The 18157-nt window shown below is 40.4% G+C and overlaps 1 protein-coding gene across 3 annotated transcripts in view; it reads left to right on the top strand.

Moving 5' to 3' along the window:
- LOC119140829 (transcription factor RFX3-like) overlaps positions 1-18157 on the top strand; it is a 173406-nt gene that overhangs the window by 153613 nt on the left and 1636 nt on the right. Inside the window, exons 12-15 of one of the 3 annotated variants that reach the window (XR_005101740.1) lie at positions 11466-11563; positions 11878-12027; positions 13672-13880; positions 14896-18060. Coding sequence is in view for 2 of the 3 variants with exons in the window: in XM_037372463.1 (XP_037228360.1) it covers positions 11466-11563; positions 11878-12027; positions 13672-13880; positions 14896-15049 (611 nt within the window). In the remaining variant the exon portion in view is untranslated. The remainder of the gene's footprint in view (positions 1-11465; positions 11564-11877; positions 12028-13671; positions 13881-14895; positions 18061-18157) is intronic. The other 2 variants (XM_037372463.1, XM_037372464.1) reach the window with 2 other exon arrangements.

Raw genomic sequence — 18157 nt, 5'->3', positions numbered from 1 at the left:
TCAGGTCCCCCACCTGATTCAGCAGCAGGCCCACATTTTCTCTGGTCTTCATTTTGCTGCTGATGTACCTGTAGAAACCCTTAATGTTGACCTTCACATCCCTCACCAATTTCAACTCCAGGTGGTCTTTGGCTTTCCTAGCCCCATCTCTGCACACTTGGACAGTGTCCCTGCATTCCTCCTGGGTCACTTGCCCCTTTTCCCAGCTCCTGTATGCTTCCTTTTCGTGTTTCAGTTTAGTTGGGAGCTCTTTGTTTGTCCATGAAGACCTGCCACCTTTGCTTGATTTCCTGCTCATTGTGATGGACCATTCTTGAGCTTCAGGAGGTGATCCTTGAATATCAAACAGGTCTCCTGGACCCCCTCTGCTCTCCAGGACTGTCTCCCATGGGATTCTTCCAAGCAGGTCCCTGCACAGGCCAAAGTCTGCTCTCCTGAAGTTTTGAGTTGTGATCCTGCCATGTGCCTTGTTCCCTCCTCTCAGTATTCTCAACTCCACCATCTCATGGTCAATGCAGCCCAGGCTGCCCCCCCAACCTTCACATCACCGACCACTTTGTAAGAATTGTAAGAAAAGCTTCCTTGTTTGTAAGAATTGTGTCCAGCAGAGTGTCTCTCCTTCAGCCCTGTTTTGCTGATTACAAGCTCTCTCTTTTCCATAACACCCTGCACCCTTTGCTTGCCAACCCATTCCACCACTCCCTCGCTTGATTGTGGGTCGTCATCTCCCTCCTCTGTCATTTCTAGTCTAAAGTTCTCTTCACCAAGCTGGCCAGCCTGTTGGTAAAGATGGTTTTGCCCCACTTGGTCAGGTGGATCCCATCTCTCTCTAGCAGTCTTCAGTCCTTAAAGAAGGGTCCCCATGGTCGTAAAATACAAATACCAATTGTCATCCCCAGCTGGGCAACCAACTGTTGACCCAAAGGATCCTTCCGTTCCTCCTCAAGCCCTTGCTTCTCACTGGAAAGATCAAGGAGAACACTACCTGGACCCCCATGCCCTTGACCATTGACTCCAGATGCACGTAGTCACACTTGATATGCTCCAGGTCTCCTCCGGCAGTATCGTTGGTGCCCATGTGAAGATTCGCAAGTAGCAATAGTCTGAGGGATGAACAAACCTTGGCAGTATCTCCACAGCATCCCGTCTCCAACCCCCAGCAAGCAGTAAACCTCCCAACACATCAGGTCAGGTCAGCAGATGTGGGCCCCCGTCCCCTACAGCATGGTATCTCCCACTATTGTCACTTGCCACTTCCTTCTGGTGCTGCTGCATGGCTCAGACTTAGTTAGCTCGAATGCTTCATTGGACAGAGTTCCCAGACCCTCATCTGCTGTGAGGGTACTGAACCTGTTCTTTAGTTGGAGATATGCAGGTGGAGCAGGAGCCTTCTTCCTGTTGCCAGAAGCCACAAGCTTCCAGCCTTCACCATTTCCTAACCCAATAAGCACAGGCCACCTGATCCTCCTTCAATGCAGCTGAGGGCTCAGGCTACAGGGTCTCGAAAAAGATCCAGTTGATCTCTTTCTCACTGTCTCTGATATCACGTAGTCTGCTGACCTCTTCCAGCACCTCCTTGGCAGCTGCCAACTGTACCACTGCACACCTCCTGCAGGCAAGGAAACCGTCTCACTCTGCCCCAGCCTTAGTGAGAGACCCCAGGCACTCATTGTACTCTGAGAGCTGCATCTTCCCTCGGGAGTTCGGTCTGGATTGAGGCCTCTGACATTATAGGGATAGTTGCTCTGATGGCTGGAGTTGGTGCCCTGTGACACATTAACACCGTTGCTCAGGACATGGATGCTGTTCTCTGCAAAGTTTCTGGTCCCCTTCTGAGCAAAGTGCTGCATGTTAGCTGCCTCTGTTAGCTATGCTGTAAGAACCAACTCAGGAAAATATCTGCCAGTACTGCTTTGTAGAAATACCCCACCATAGGCAGTTTTCTTTTTCTCTGGATAATCAGAAAGTTACCAACAGCAGGTAGCCAAACAAATGGGAAAAATGTATTTAATTTAGTAAGGATGTAAACTGATAATTCTATTTTATGACTTTCATCTTTTTTTTTCTTTTCCTGATTTTCAATATTGGGGGGATGAGGAATAATCCTCAAAACCTACTCTGTCACATAACTTCCTAATAAATATTACCATAAAAGAAATTAACAGTGAGGAAAAACCTTTTTGAAAAACAAGCTCTATGTAAAATTTGGTCAGTTGAAATTTTTGTGAAAAGCTTTTAGTGGCCACAAAATGGATGAAAACCTACTGTGTAGGAAAAAGCCCAAATTCTTTGTTTAAAAAGAAGTCAAACACTCTTTACCTGAGTCAGGAGTAACATTGATTATTATCTAATGATTCTAGCAAAAGACCAGAGCCACTGTCTTTTCTCTAATAATACAGTGTTTAGCTAGAAAGAGGGAATACTATTTATTTAGAACTTAGAATTCCTCTTTCTTCATAGCTAAAGACTTTTTTTTTTCTTTTTTAAATCAGGATGACACTGAGCTGCTGCTTTCCACACATATTTTTTAAAACAGATCATCCTGTAATACAGTGGGGTGAAAAAGATCTTATGTTAGGTGTTTTACATAGCATTTGTCCAGAAAAAAATAATAATTCCTTAAAGAACTAAATATCATTGACACATTATTTACAGTATTCCTTATACTTTGACTCTTATCCTGAAGGTAATAAATTAACATGAATGAATGCTTAGTTAATTAGTAAGTGCATACAAAAAATGTTTATGTAGAAGCATAAGTGGGTTAGATGATTGACAGTGCAAAGAGTGTTTGTTCTTTGCCTGGAAACCTCAAGAAAGAAAAAGAAAGGAAAAAAAAAAAAGACAAAAAAGCCTGTTCCATGGAGCTCATACAGAAGTTAGAAGTTTTATAAATCCAAATTAAATTTCAGATGAGCATCCACATTGGGGGCAGTTACATAAACTAGTATCACTACAAATTTGAAGAAAAGGATGCTGTGAAAAATAAATATTTCTTTCTTTATAAGTAAATTGGCTAACTTTGCTAGCGGAAGCTCCTAATTACAGAATTAATCAATTACTCAAGTTGAAAAAGAGCATTTCTCACATTAGGTGACTTCCATTAACCATTCATTCTTACTCTACAAAACATGGTGTTTTGCCTCATAAACAAAATCCAGTCTTTACTTGCACTGTTTCTTCTTAGATGGGGGGGGACGGACAGACGGGACGACGACACACGACTCATTTAAAGATAATATGATCTCCCTTTTCTAGTTTTTTCTTCTTCATTACTGTAGCAGCACTCGTTCTTCACCACCAAGATTTCACAGCAGTAAGAGCAATCCTACCTTCTGTTAGTTAAACACATTCTTATATATTGCTTATTGATACTGTCTTTGAACACTGCACATTGCATTTTGTTCTTCGGAACTAAAATAAACAGCATGTTGGCAATGGTTTGGGGTACTTTGAGCTTACTTGAGGAAACCACAGTATTACAATAATTGCCATTTCCTGCAGGTCTTCGCTCTTTAAAAGCAAAAGCACTCAGGCAAAAACTGAAGGTGGAAAATTAATGATGGAAGCTTTCAGGAGATAGGAAACAATTGCTGCAATTACTGATGTACCTGTAGGAATGCCAAAAAGAATTTTCACTGCTGATCATAAGGTTTTTTTAAAGGGTCTTAGGTGAAGTGTCCAGTTCTGTTTGTTAAATCAGAAACTAAATAATTGTTACATAATATAGAATCAAAGAATAATTCAGCTTGGAAGGAACCTCAGGAGGTCTCTAGTCCAACCTCCTGCTCAAAGCATGGTCAATGCTGAATTCAGACCAGTTTGCTCAGGGATTTACCCACTCAGGTCTTGAAAAGATCTAAGGATGGAAACTACACAAACTTCTCTGGACAACCAGTTGCATTGCTTAACTGTCCTCCTGGGTTGCTTGTGCCCCGCTTTGTTGTCCCTCTAGCAGATATTGGGGTTGTTCAAGTCTCTCATGAGAACCAGAGCCTGCGAACATGAGGCTTATTCCAGTTGCCTGAAGACAACCTGTATTGGTTTTACATGGCAAGGTATTGGTAGAGGTGGGGGGTGCAGGGACAGCTTCTATGAGAGGACACCAGAAACTGTCCCCATGTCAGAAGGAGCCAGTTTCAGCTGGCTCCAAGATGGACCCACTGCTGGCCAAAGTCTGAGCCAATCAGAGACAGTGGTAGCACCTCTGTGATAACATATTTAAGAAAGGGTAAAGTCTGCTGCACAACAGCAGCTGGGAGAAAGGAGTGAGAATACGTGAGAGAAACAACTCTGCAGACACCAAGGTCAGTGAAGAAAGAGGGGGAGGAGGTGCTCCAGGTGCCAGAGCAGAGATTCCCCTGCAGCCCGTGGTGAAGACCATGGTGAAGCATGAAGGTCATGAAGGACTGTCTCCCGTGGGAGGGACCCCACACTGGAGCAGGGGAAAGAGCATGAGGAAGAAGGAGAAGGCAGAGACAAAACATTATGAACTGACCGCAACCCCCATTCCCCATCCCCATGCACCTCTCAGAGGGAGGAGGTAGAAGAGTTGGGAGCAAAGTTGCGCCTGGGAAAAAGGGAGGGGTGGGGAGATGGTGTTTTTAGATTTGTTCCTATTCCTCATTATCCTACTCTGTTTAATTGGCAATAAACTAATCTCCCCCAAGCCAAGTCTGTTTTGCCTGTGACAATAAATGCTGAATGATGTCCCTATCCTTATCTCGACCCATGAGCTTTTCATCACATTTTTCTCCCCCATTCTGTTGAGAAGTGATAGAGCAGCTTGGCGGGCACCTGGCAGCCAGCCACGGTCAACCCACCACAAGACTTCATCTACTTCCTCCCGATCAGGCAGTCTGTATCAGATACCCACATCATCACCCACGCTGGTATGTCATCTAATCCAGACCCTTAAGCTCTCAACTGGCTTATCATCCATCCCTAGACAAATCTCCATGCATTCCAGATCCTCTTTCATATAGAGCACTTTCTTGGCTTGTTTTCCCTAAAGATTCTGCATCCATCCATTGCAGCATCAACTTGTATGAGCCATTCCACAATATCTCTGTGATCCCTGAGGTCATAGCCCTGCAAGTGATCAGAGACATCTAATTCCTCCTATTTTCCCCCATGTTGCATGCATAAGTGTGCAGGCACTTTGGAGAGGCATCCAGTCGTACCAATTTCCCCAAAAGGGCATGAAAGCTTTCCCATAATGCTGATCTCCTGACACTTCCTTAGTTATGTGCATATGCTTGAAGTGGTCCACTTTCAACCCTGTTTTGTTGATTATGAGGTCCCTCTTGCTTACCCCACATCCTTTGCTTGCCCATCCAGTGACTATCTATGACTTCCTCACTTGACTGTTGGTCATCCCTTCCACATCATTCCTAGTGTAAAGCTCTCCTTGCCAGGTTGGCAAAGCTGTTTGTGCCCCACTTGGTCATGTGGATTCGGTCTCTCCCTAGCAGTCCTCCATCCTCAAAGAGGATCCCATGGTCATAGTGGCAGAAAGTCTAGTTGGAGGACAGTAAATAGCAGTGTACCCCAGTGATCAATACTGGGTCCAGTACTGTTCAATGTCTTCATTAGTGATCTGGATGATGGGGCAGAGCGTACCCTCAGCAAGTTGGCTGATGACACAGAACTGGGAATAGAGGCTGATACATCGCAGGGCTGTGCTGCCATCCAGAGGGACCTTGACAAGATGGAGAAATGGGCTGAGAGGAACCTCATGCAGTTCAACAAGGGGAAGTGCCAAGTCCTGCCCTTGGGGAGGAACAACCCCACGCACTGGTACATGCCAGGGGGGCCACCCATCTGGAAAGCAGCTTTGCAGAAAAGGACCTGGGGGTCCTGGTGGACACCAGGTTGAACATGAGACAGCAATGTGCCCTTGCCACAAAGAGGGCTAACGGTATCCTGGGATGCATTAGGCAAATTATTACCAGTAGGTCCAGGTAGGTGATCCTTCCCCTTTATTCAGCACCAGTTGAGTACTGTGTACCTGGAGTCCTGTGTCCACTTCTGGGCTCCCCGGTACAAGAGAGACATCGACATACTGAAAAGAGTCCAATGATGGGACATGAAGATGATTAAGGGAATGGAGCATGTCTCCTATGAAGAAAGGCTGAGAGAGCTAGGACTCTTTAGCCTAAGGAAGAGAAAGCTTGGGGTGGGAATCTTCTCAATGTATATAAATACCTGAAGGGAAGGTGCCTAGAAGATGGAGTCAGGCTCTTTTCATTGGTACCTAGTGACAGGACAAGAGGCAATGGGCACAAAAAGAAATACAGGAGGTTCCATCTGGCCATAAGGCTCTTTTACTATGAGGGTAACTGAGCACTGGAGCAGGTTGCCCAGAGAGATTGTGGAGTCTCCCTCCATAGAGATATTCAAAAGCCATCTGGACATATTCCTGGGAAACTGGCTCTAGGTGGCTCTGCTTGAGCAGGGGGTTGGACAAGATGACCTCCAGAAGTCCCTTCCAACCTCAACCATTCTGTGATTCTGTAAAAACTGAAAACCTTGCTGCCAGCACCAGTCACACCCCCAATTGTTGACCTGCAGGATCCATCCACTCATCCTCAAGCTCTTTCCCCTCACCAGTAAGATCAAGAAGAACATTAACGAGCCCCCCCTGTCCTTGTCCATTTCCCCCAGTCATATAGCCACACTTGACACTTTCCAGGTAGGTTTCCCCTTGGCAGTATCATTGGTGCCTACATGGAAGAGCAGCAGAGATGAATAACCTGAGGGCCAGAGAAGCCTTAGCAGGATTTCAACCATGTCCCACATCCAAGCCCACCTCCCTAAACAATTGGTCAGTTCAGCACGTGGGAGTCTCCATGCCCCTCAGTAGTAAGTTACTCACTACTTCATGACTCAGGTTCACCCAGCATCGATGTTTTGTTTGACAGACCTCCCAGCTCCTCATCTGCTATGAGGGCACTAATTCTATTTTGTAGTTGCAAATCTTCAGGTGGAGGGGGAGCCTTCCTCCCGATGCCAGAGGTCACAAGCTTCCACCCTCCACCATCACGGGAGTCTCCACTTCCCAACCCAATAAGCACAAACTCTCCTGCCCCTTCAGTACAGTTGGGGGTTCGGGCTCTTGAAGCTACAGGATTTCAGAGGAGAACTGGTCAATCTCTTTCTTATCATCTCTGATGCTATACAGTCTGCTGACCTCCTCCCGTAACTCCTTTACATGGCAACACAGATCCTTAACAAGCACACACCACCTGCAGGCTATAAGACTATCTTCTACTGCCCCAGCATCAGCAAAACCCCAGGCACATCCTACAGCCCGAGACCTACAGAACTGTATCCTCTTTCTGGAGCTTCACCTAGACCAAGGCCTCTGACGCTCCAGGGACAGTTGCCCTAACAGCTGCTGGAGACCATTTCCTGTAACAAACTGCTGACTGTTCATTGTGCTCTAGGCTGGCGCTTATATAGGCCACTCCTAGTATTTGCTGAAAGGGTGCTTGACTGTACCTAATCAGGAGTCAGCTGGAACAAAAGCTCAATGCCCTCTTTAATCAAGAACACCTGACAGAACCTGTTAAAACTGCTAGAGCTTGCTGGAAATCGGTCTCCTGTAGCTAGGAAGATGCAGTTAAGGAGCACTTAAGCCTTCTAGATGCACACAAGCCCATGGGACCAGGTGGGATGCATCCAAGGGTGCTGAAGGAGCTGACTGATGTCATTGCAAGGCAACTCTCTATCATCCTCAAAAGGTCGCAGCAACTGGGGGAAGTTCACGATGACTGGGAAAAAGTCATATCACACGCTTCTTCAAGGACAACTAGGAGGATACCGGGACCTACAGGCCAGTCAGCCTCACCTCAGTCCCCAGAAAGGTTATGGAACAAATCCTCCTGAAAGCTATTTGTAAATACATGAAGGACAAGAAGGTGATTGGGAGCAGCCAACAGGGATTTACTAAGGGCAAATCATGCCTGACTAAACTCATTGCTTTCTATGACAAGGTGACTGGCACTGTGGACAAGGAGAGGCAGTGGATGTTGTATACCTTGACTGAAGAAAGGCCTTTCACACAGTCTCCCATAATCTCTGTATCACCAAACTTTTGAGATAGGGGCTGAATAAGTGAACAATAAGGTGGGTGGAAAAATTGCCTAGACTGCTGGGCTCAAGGAGTTGTCATCTGTGGTGCAAAGTCCAGCTGTGGGCCAGTAACTAGCGGGGTCTCTCAGGGATCAGTACTGGGACCAATGCTGTTTAAGGTCTTCATTAGTGACTTGGATGATGGGACAGAATGCATTCTCAGCAAGTTTGCAGATGACACCAAATGGGAGGGGGTGTGTGTGTGCTCTATATGCTGGAGGTCAGAGGGACCTGGAAAGGCCAGAGAAACGGACTGATGGGATCCTCATGAAGTTTAACATGGACAAATGCCATATCTTGCATCTGGGAAGGAATAATCCCATGCAGCAATATAGACTGGGGGGGGGGGCTGACTCTCTACAGAGCAACTTTGCAGAGAAGAACCTGAGGATCCTGGTGGAAAGCAAGCTGAATATAAGCCAGCAGCATTTTGACTGTTAGATTTGTGTGTCTGTCACTGTGCTTTCTTCTTTCCATCCACTGGTCCTTGCAGAAAAGTGGACAAATGCATCCTGGGCTGTGTTACCAAGAGTGTAGCCAGCAGGCTGAGGGAAGTGATCCTTACCCTCTGTTTAGCACAGGTGAGACTGTATCTGGAGTCCTGTGTCCAGTTTTGGGCTCCCTGGTACAAGAGAGATGTGGACAGACTGGAACAAGTCCAGCAGAGGACCACAAAGATGTTCAGGGGGCTGGAGAACATAACATATGAGGAGAGGCTGAGAGAACTAGGCCTGTTCGGCTTGGAGAAGATAAGGTTCAGGGGATACCTTTTTGCTCTCTACAACTACCTGATGGGAGGATACAGAGAAGACAGAGCCAGACGCTTCTCAGAGGTGCACAACAATAGGACAGGAAGAAATGAATGCAAGTTGTAATATGGGAAGTTCTGGTTAGGTATTAGGAAAACACTTTTTTTCCATGAGGGTGGTCAAATACAGGAACAGAAAGGGTGTGGAACCTCTATCCTTGGAGGTGTACACGACTTGATGGGACAAGTCCTTGAGCAACCTGATCTAATTAGACCTGCTTTGAGCAGAGGGTTAGACTAGATCACCTCCGGAGTTACCTTACAACCTAAATTTTTCTATGATAAATTATCAACTATACTAAAATACAGTTTACAGATGGATGAAATAGCACTACAAGTTATGTTGTGTCAGCCAGCTCCTCCTTCCATCTCCTTTTAAGGTACTATCTATAAATGAAATCATTAGCAGTTATATCAGGAAAATCATATAGGCATCATCTCCTGTACGGAGGCAACTTTTCTGGTCAGTGTTTTTATTTTGGTTTGGTTTTTAAAGTTCTTTTTCCCAGGCAACCACGCATTTTGGCTCTTTGTTAGATTTGTATGTCTGCCACCATACTTTCTTCTTTCCACCCACTGGTACTTGGCTCTTGCCTTTCCAGTCACTTTCATGAGCTCTTTATCTAAGACCAGAACCCTTTCCTGCTTACTGGATCATAGTTAACCAGCCAACTCATGTTTTCCTTTCCTCCTCACTGACTGGCCCTAGTTGCTGTTTTCACGTGTAAATGAATTCTGGGAGGGCTTGAGGGTTCTGTTGGAATCAGGCTAGCACATGGCTATAAAAGGAGAATGAAAGAATATCCATGTTAATAGTCATAGAACATTTTCCATTCCCACCGCAGGTTTAGTACTTGCTCCTTTCAATGCTTTAATAGGATAGCTTCCTTCAACCTTATATCCTAGCCCTGTATATGGAATAGAATAGACTTTTTGTTCATAGATTAGGCACTAGAACCCAGAGTTGACATAATTAATAGCAGAAGCAACAGCTGCAAAGAGATGCCCCATTTAGGACCACTTGGAGCACATCCATTGGTCTTTGGAGCATTTAACATATAAATAGGGTAAAACAAACATAATCCTCTGCTTAATATATTTGAGCTATAAACTCAGGCAAAATTTCATGAGCGGCAATAAACCACACGCTCCCAACATCACTGCTTGGTTTCATGTCCATAATTGAAAGAGTAGAAGTACTAGAGCGTTTAAAAGAAAAGCTTACACAAGGGTGGATGAAGAAATATATTTTCTTCTGTCTCAACAGTTCAGTGTCTTTGGCCGACATTTTTCAAAAACAAGTTAGCCTGATAAGGCATCCTACATAGAAATTTTCAGTCTCTGATTACAGTTTAACAATGTTATGAGCGACTTTCAGTTTTTACAGTATCTTAAACAAGGACACATTGGCACATTGGTCATTGTTAATAATAAGCACATCTTAACAGACCCATTTAAGACAGAAGATTGATTAGATAAGAGCAAAGAAAATCAGCAAATTTTGCAAAAAGCCTTGAAGGTTGGCTTTCCAGTGCCATGAACAGTATTCCACAGAGAATGATACAAACCAAGGTAAACAAAGCACGTGAAACAGAATATTCTAAGAGACAAGCAAAAAGACATATTCTCATTCCTCTCCCTTCCTTCCTTTGGAAAGAAATTAAATATGTATCCATTACACTAAACAGTAAAGAAGTTACATAATTGTTTTCTGTAAGTAATGACTGCAGCTGCCTCAGCAATTGCCAGTAGAATTTCAACCAGAAGAACAGGAGGCCCACACAAAGACTTCTTTATTACACAGATGATCATATTATAACAAATTTAGATAATCCTTCCTATCAGCATAACTTAAAACTTGTCCATAAACTTAAGTTTTTTCCCCAAACAACAAAATGCTTCACACTATGTTCAACTGTAACAATTACCTGAATTCATTTTAGATTAATTCAAGTGGTGTGAATTCAACTTGGCTTTGCCCAAATAATGATTTAATAAGACAAAAAATAAAGTTTTTGTTTAAACATTTTTCTTTGCTACTTAAAATACAGTAGTCCATATGATGTCTTTAAAAGAATGTGCATTTAACTTCTTATTTTAGTAATCATTCTAATTTTGATCAATAACCAACTTACATTGTTCCATTTGTGTAGACTGTGTCACTTCCCTCCACATACTGAACTTGGGCTGGGTAGACATGCTGTACCTGTTGCACAGTCTGTACTTGCTGTACCTGTAAACAAGAACACCAGAAATATAGGATAGTTTACCTTATAAAAAGAATGACTAGTGCTTTAGTGCATCTAATGGTTTCTAAACAATACTCTCAGTCACGGGACATCCCTGTTCTCACAATTACTAAATAACACAAAATGTAATTTTGTGCTGCATGTCTGTAATACGCTATGTGGAGAAAATCAGGCAACAGGAGAGTGTGTGGGAAAAGGTTAAATGAGGATGCAAAAGGTTTCAAGAGACGCACCTTGCCATCTTCTTTTTATTTTTATTCGTTAATGTTTAGGTGCCTTGACCCAAGCCATTCGCAATTTTGCAAAAAGCCTTGAAGGTTGGCTTTCCAGTGCCATGAACAGTATTCCACAGAAAACGATACAAACCAAGGTAAACAAAATTTGCTACATTTTCTTTACTTTATGCAGTTGTACACTGCATCTTATTTAAGTTGTAAAAGTAGCAGCTTTTTAACTTTTATGCTAAATGTCATATTTATGTTGATCTTCAAACATGAAACATGGGATTGGAAATAACTTTATTTTGCCAAAAATAGTAATAAGAAAAACTGGATTTATTGCATTATATGTGAATTTCAATATTTGAGGGCTCATAAATTAATACTGCAATATTAAAATTGTAATAGATGAAACAGAAGTCCTGTTGTTAATACAATGTTTTAAGATAAATGGATTTCTTCATAGGTTGCCGCTGTAAGTGCCTTTGCCCAGACTTTAAGAAGATACACATCTCTTAACCACCTGGCTCAGGCAGCTCGGGCTGTGCTTCAGAACACTTCTCAGATCAACCAGATGCTCAGTGATCTCAACCGTGTCGATTTTGCCAATGTACAGGTACCTGTGGCTTTAAAAAACAGATTTAAAAAAAAATGTTATTTCCCCCCCAAATTTTTATTTTTATTGTTAGTTCTTGTTATTCCATCAAGAAAAATAAGTGGGAACATTCTGATTTTTATATATGCAGTGATTCAGTTGAAACTTTCTAGCTTAGATTTTGGCTGTAAGGAAAATAAAACCTCAGAGCCATTATCTATTTCCATTTTCTCTGAGAGCTTCTTATCTTACAGACCATATATTCTGCCAATTCTTATTTAATGCAGATGAAAGCATAAAGTACATGTGTTCTTAGAATGAACAGCATGAACAATACCTGAAAATGAGATCTTGGATAGTAGCATAGCTTCTGATCTTCCATAAAAAAATATTGATCATACAGCACTATTTCTAGTGCAGATTGTTGTTGCATTTATTTTTATATCAAAGACAATATCATTAGTATACTTTCTTTAATTGTTTTTGTTTACATTTCCAACCTTTCCTAAGCATCTGGTTAGAACTAATTTACAGTTATCTGTAAAACAAGAATTTATTATTTTTGATTAGGTTTAAAAAAAGGTTTCCCTTTTACCTCTTTCTTCTCCTTAGAAGAAACAACATTTTTTTTTCTCTTGTTGGTCAACTAACTGACATGGCCCATATTACTGGTAGTCATACATTTGTCTTCTTTCATGAACAAACATTTTGACACACTTTATTTTAATAGAACTTCAGAAGTTCACTAGCAACAGTTAAATTCTTTTTGCTTGTTGCAAAGACCTTTGAATAAATATAATTTAACACAGATATAGTTATATTGTATAATGGTGTGTAAACTACCTAAGATTCAATATGTGACCAAATATATGGTATATTAAGTATTGTTTTGTGGTAAGATATAAGGTCTATGAATGTTGAGATGTTAACTTCAGATGTGATAGCCAGAGTTTAAGAATATGGCTTATATTAAATCAGTATTGGTTTTCTCTAAGTTCCATTATACAGAAGCATCCTATTGGTCTTATTTAAACTTGAAAATGTAATATCATTACATTCCATGATAATACTGTGAATTGCTCATTATTTTACATGGACTGTGTTTGTCCAATTGTGTGCTATTTATATTACTCATTAAGCAACGTGTTATATATGACAAACTATAGATAAAAACGACAATCCTTTTTTGCCTATAAAACAAAGCTCTTTTTAAGTGAGGTGATTAAAAAATGTAACAGAAATTGTATTTGGTCTTAACTCCTTCAAAGCAATAGGAATCATGGCACTTTGGTTTCTTGGTTCCTCTTTATTTCTTACTCTCTCAACTTCCATTTGACTGCCCTTTCCACTCCTTGTTCTCATAGTCTCAAGCCTGAAAATCCCTGAAATTGAAGTAAAAAATTATTTCTTTAAAATTAATATGGAACACTGCAATGTATTTGTGCTTTTTCCATTATATTTTTGTATGTGCTTTATTTGATGCCCATTTTTATACTTTGGGTTCCTTACTCTCATATTCTTCCAAAAAAATTGAGACACATGAAAATAAAAATACTCATTAGTTTGCCTAATAAGTGTATTTCATCCTTTGCATGTAATTATTCAGTCTTTAAGAATAATTTACACTTTGTGTTCTGCTTTCATGTTTGCCATGTGTTGTAACAGGAACAGGCTTCCTGGGTGTGTCAGTGTGATGACAATATGGTTCAAAGACTAGAAACAGATTTCAAGATGACTCTTCAGCAGCAGAGCACTCTGGAGCAGTGGGCTGCGTGGCTTGATAATGTAATGATGCAAGCGTTGAAACCATATGAAGGAAGACCTAGCTTTCCTAAAGCAGCACGGCAATTTCTTTTAAAATGGTCTTTCTACAGGTAGTTCTTAATAGTCTTCTAAATTATTTTAGCTATTTTATTTTTTTCTGAACTGTTTGCTGTAATAATGTTGGCAAAATTAATATCAGACAATAGTTCCCAAGAAATGAAGATCCTCCCCCCCAAATAAAATTTGTGTTGTTAACATTAAACACAGGACTAGTGTAACTCAGCAGTGGATTAAATGATCCTTGTATATTATTTTAAAGGTCTTGTTCAAGTGTAATGAGGTTAGAATTTTATCCTGATTTGGAAACATGCTATGAAACATTTTTGATTGAATTGCTATACAATTTTAAAGCCAATGTTCTTAATACTATTTATTAAAATACCATGGCTTCTATTTTCATTATGTAGGGAAAACAAAATATTTTTTAATGTGTAAAAAGAACATCAAGACAAATATTCCATGTCATCTTCTACTGTATCAGTTATCATAGTAAAGCTAGTTGGGTTTTTTTTTCAAAATGGTACATTGTAGCATCTACTTTCTGAGGGTATCATAAGGAAGTTTTCATCCACAATCTTCATTTTTCTATTATAAGGTATACACAAACTTATTTAAATTCTACAAGTTTAAAAATCATACCAATTAAAACTTTGAACTAGGAATGTGAGCACAACAGACAATATTTTGAAGGACTACTTTGTTTAAAAATAAATAATCTTAATACAATTTTATTGTTTAAAATTTTAACAAAGAACTTCCACTAAGGTCAGTTTTTACATGTGCTCACATATTGGTAATTGTGCATATACCGAAATTAAGCCCTTCCTGTCTTTTTGAAAATTTAGCTTCTAGTTGTGTAATGTGGTCTCCAACCATGCTTTCAGGAAAAGGGGAGAGGCAAATAGTTGTCTTTCCCAGACATTTCTTTCTGAAGACACCACAAATGAGCTGTTTGTGGATAGCATTACTTTAAAATATATTATTCTTGATGTGCATATTCCATATGAATAAATTATTGAAGAATTGTAATATTTATTTCATAATTTTTTCCCCATATTTAAATAGCTCAATGGTGATTCGAGATTTAACCTTACGCAGTGCTGCTAGCTTTGGCTCTTTTCATCTGATCCGCTTGCTTTATGATGAGTACATGTTTTACTTAGTAGAACATCGTGTTGCTCAGGCAACAGGAGAGACACCTATCGCAGTTATGGGAGAGGTAAGATAATATGCAAGACAATGGATTGGTGAATTTAGTGATCAATTTGGATATCCATCTACAATTTTTTTTTAATGTTTACATGGAGTTATTGGATATTTTGTAATATAACTGTTGCAGATTGATTTGCAAATACATTGACATCTTCAAATTTGGGTTATATACCTTAATTCATGTTTCCTTGACGGATTGATTTTCAGAGTACTTAAAACACAGTGACTTCTAACACTGATCCTCTGCAAATGAGCTTGCTCAAAAAAAAAAGAAAAAAAAGTAAATCAATCTACTAGGTAGAACCCTACTTTTTTGAATTCTTGAAAACTAAATAGTTTATATGAAAATAATAAAGGAACAGAATAATAGAAAATGCTTTCAGGGATCTGTTTACACTTATTTACACATACTTAAAATTCCAATACAAATATTTACACAAATGAGTAGTCCCATTGACTTCAGAAGGGTGGCTCACATGGCTCACATGCAGAAGTTAGTTTTGTTTCAGTGGTACTGTTTATGTGTATCGGTTGTAAGTGGCAAGGCTTTGGGGAAGGGGGCATGCAGGGTGGGGGCTGCAGAGGTGGCCTCTGTGAGAAGAGGTAAGGGACTTCCCTGTGCTGGATAGAGCCAGTTCTAGCTGGCTTGGCAACAAAACCACCACAGGCCAAAGCTGAGCCAATCAGCAAAGTTTTGGGTGCCTCTGTGAAAACATATTTAAGAAAGGGCAGAAAACACGAGACAGGCACAAGAGGAAGGAATAAAAGAGAGTGAGAAACAGCAGAGGGAACACCAAGGTCAGACCAGTAGGAGATGCTCCATGGTGGAATAGATATTCCCTGCAGCCTGTGGAGAACCTCCAGAGCAGAGGGATATTCACAAAGGAACTGCAGCTTGTGGAGAACCCACACTGGACCAAAGGAAAAATGTGAGAAGGAAGGAGTGTGAGAGAAAAAAACGCTATGTACTGACCACAAGCCCCCCTGCACCACCCATTGCCTCACTGAAGGGATTGAATGTAACTTGGGACAATAACACAGGGGGAAGAGAGGTTCTTGGAGCAAAGTTGAGCCTGGGAAAGGGGGAAGAAAGATGTTTTCCTTAAGTGTTTAAACATTTTGTTGTTTTTTGCTTTTGCTTCACATTACTTGAATCAGTAATGGCAATAAATTAAGTTAAATTCCCCAATTCAAGTCTGTTTTGCCAGTGACAGTAATTGGTAAGTGATCTCCCTGTCTTTAACTTCGTCCATGAGCTTTCTCACTCAAGTTCTTCCTATTTTCTTCCCGTCCCTCTGGACAGGGGATGGGGAAGTAAGACAATGGCTGGATGAGTGACTGTTAACAAGAGCCAACTGACAACAACATGCATGAAATGAAAGTAGCACAGAAGTACTTGCAGGATTGGGACATGGCATATTTTCATGCCTATATTTCAATGTATGTTGTTTAAAATAAACAGCGAAAGTCTCAATTCAGAACCACTCTGCCTTATATGTGTCCATGGTATTTGCAAACTGAAGTTTACCTCAGATCTTTGTTTTTCAGTAGTTCACCTAACCATTAATTTTGCGTGAGTTGTTTAAGAATTCACATTATCTTAGGAGTTATCATCAAGGAATTGTACATTTAAAGTGCTAAAAAATTGATAGATGTGGATGTATGATAGATGGTTCACCAGACTGAAGCTTAATGTTTTAATACTTGATGATCATTATATCATGTTTTATCTTACTGATAATTTGTAAGTCACCTTACATGACTTGATATATTCTTCCCTCAGGATATATTAAATCATATCATTAAATATTATGAAAATATGTACTTTTTCATAGAGATGGGGAGTCTTGGTTTAATTTGTAGTTTGATTGATATGACATGTTTTAGAAAAAAATATTACTGTTTCTGATTAGATATTTCATTAAACTCTGCTATTACATTTATAGCACAGTACTGCAAAAGCGTAGTATTGCTACGTTCTTGTTTTCTTGACAGACATGTTATATGTTAAATGTAATGTTTTTGGTGTACACCAAAACTGTGTACACACAAAAACAAGTACTGTGGAAATTCCTATAATGTTTTGGTAAACTGAAGATGGATATGATCTTAGAGAGAAAATATGTAATCTAAAGCTTTTAGAGGTGAGAGAGGAACAGGGAAGATGTTACTATTCATTAAATGCATGTCTTCTTGTGTTTCTCTGCATTTATTGACTGTGGTTGAAATAAAATGGGAAAGACTAAGGCTAGTTTGACAAACACTTCAAGCCAGTATAAACTAGCTTTGCAGCTGAGAAAAACACTCTTGTCTCTTTTCCCATCTCCTTAGCTGGCACAAGTACTCAGGCAGTTCTGTGATTAACTGGATCAGAGAATTCATCCTGTGCAAAATAATCCCACTACAATTGTGGGTTTTTTTCTTGGATCAGTTCTGTCATGTAGTTCTTTGCATGGCCATGTGAACACTTAAGGTGAAAGGATGGATATGGGGAGGTGAGGAGGGAGTATGTGTGAGGGAACCTGGAAGGATAGGGCTGCTGCTGCTTATGCTGGTTTAGTGTTCACTGAAGTTTTATCTTTCTGTATTTCTGAAAAGGACTGAATCAGGTATAGTTAGACATATATTTATCTAAATATTGTACTTTCATTTGAGATTCACTCATCAAATTATGATCTGTTGCTTCTCATTTAAGAGAAGGGTAGATAGATAAGGAAAGGGAGGGAGGAAGGAAGGTTGCATTTTTTACTTGTGAGCAACTTTTCACTTTGTTTTTTGTATAAGTAAACTACTTAGCAGAATATGCTGTAATAAACATAAACCCTATTTTCAGCAGTGCCATTTATTTACCTTATATATAGTTTTGATACACTATAGCTGACTTTAGTGACACATCTTCTCAGGGGAACTTTTAAAAGAGCTTTTGTTTAAAATATTGCAGTTTAAAAATGGACACCAGTCATATTTTCCAGCATTCTACATCAGAAATATCTCACTCAAAGCAACAAAGGCCTTGATGTAAGTCACCCTATAAAAAGCAAAAACATATGCTTAAGTTTATATTCCATTGTTTTAATTGCTGAGGATTTTTATTTTAATGTTAATTTCCTTAATA

Source organism: Falco rusticolus, chromosome W (assembly GCF_015220075.1).
Source record: "Falco rusticolus isolate bFalRus1 chromosome W, bFalRus1.pri, whole genome shotgun sequence".
NCBI lineage: Eukaryota > Metazoa > Chordata > Aves > Falconiformes > Falconidae > Falco > Falco rusticolus.
The sequence above is the reverse complement of the archived record's forward strand: the minus strand, read 5'-3'. Positions and strand labels throughout refer to the sequence as shown.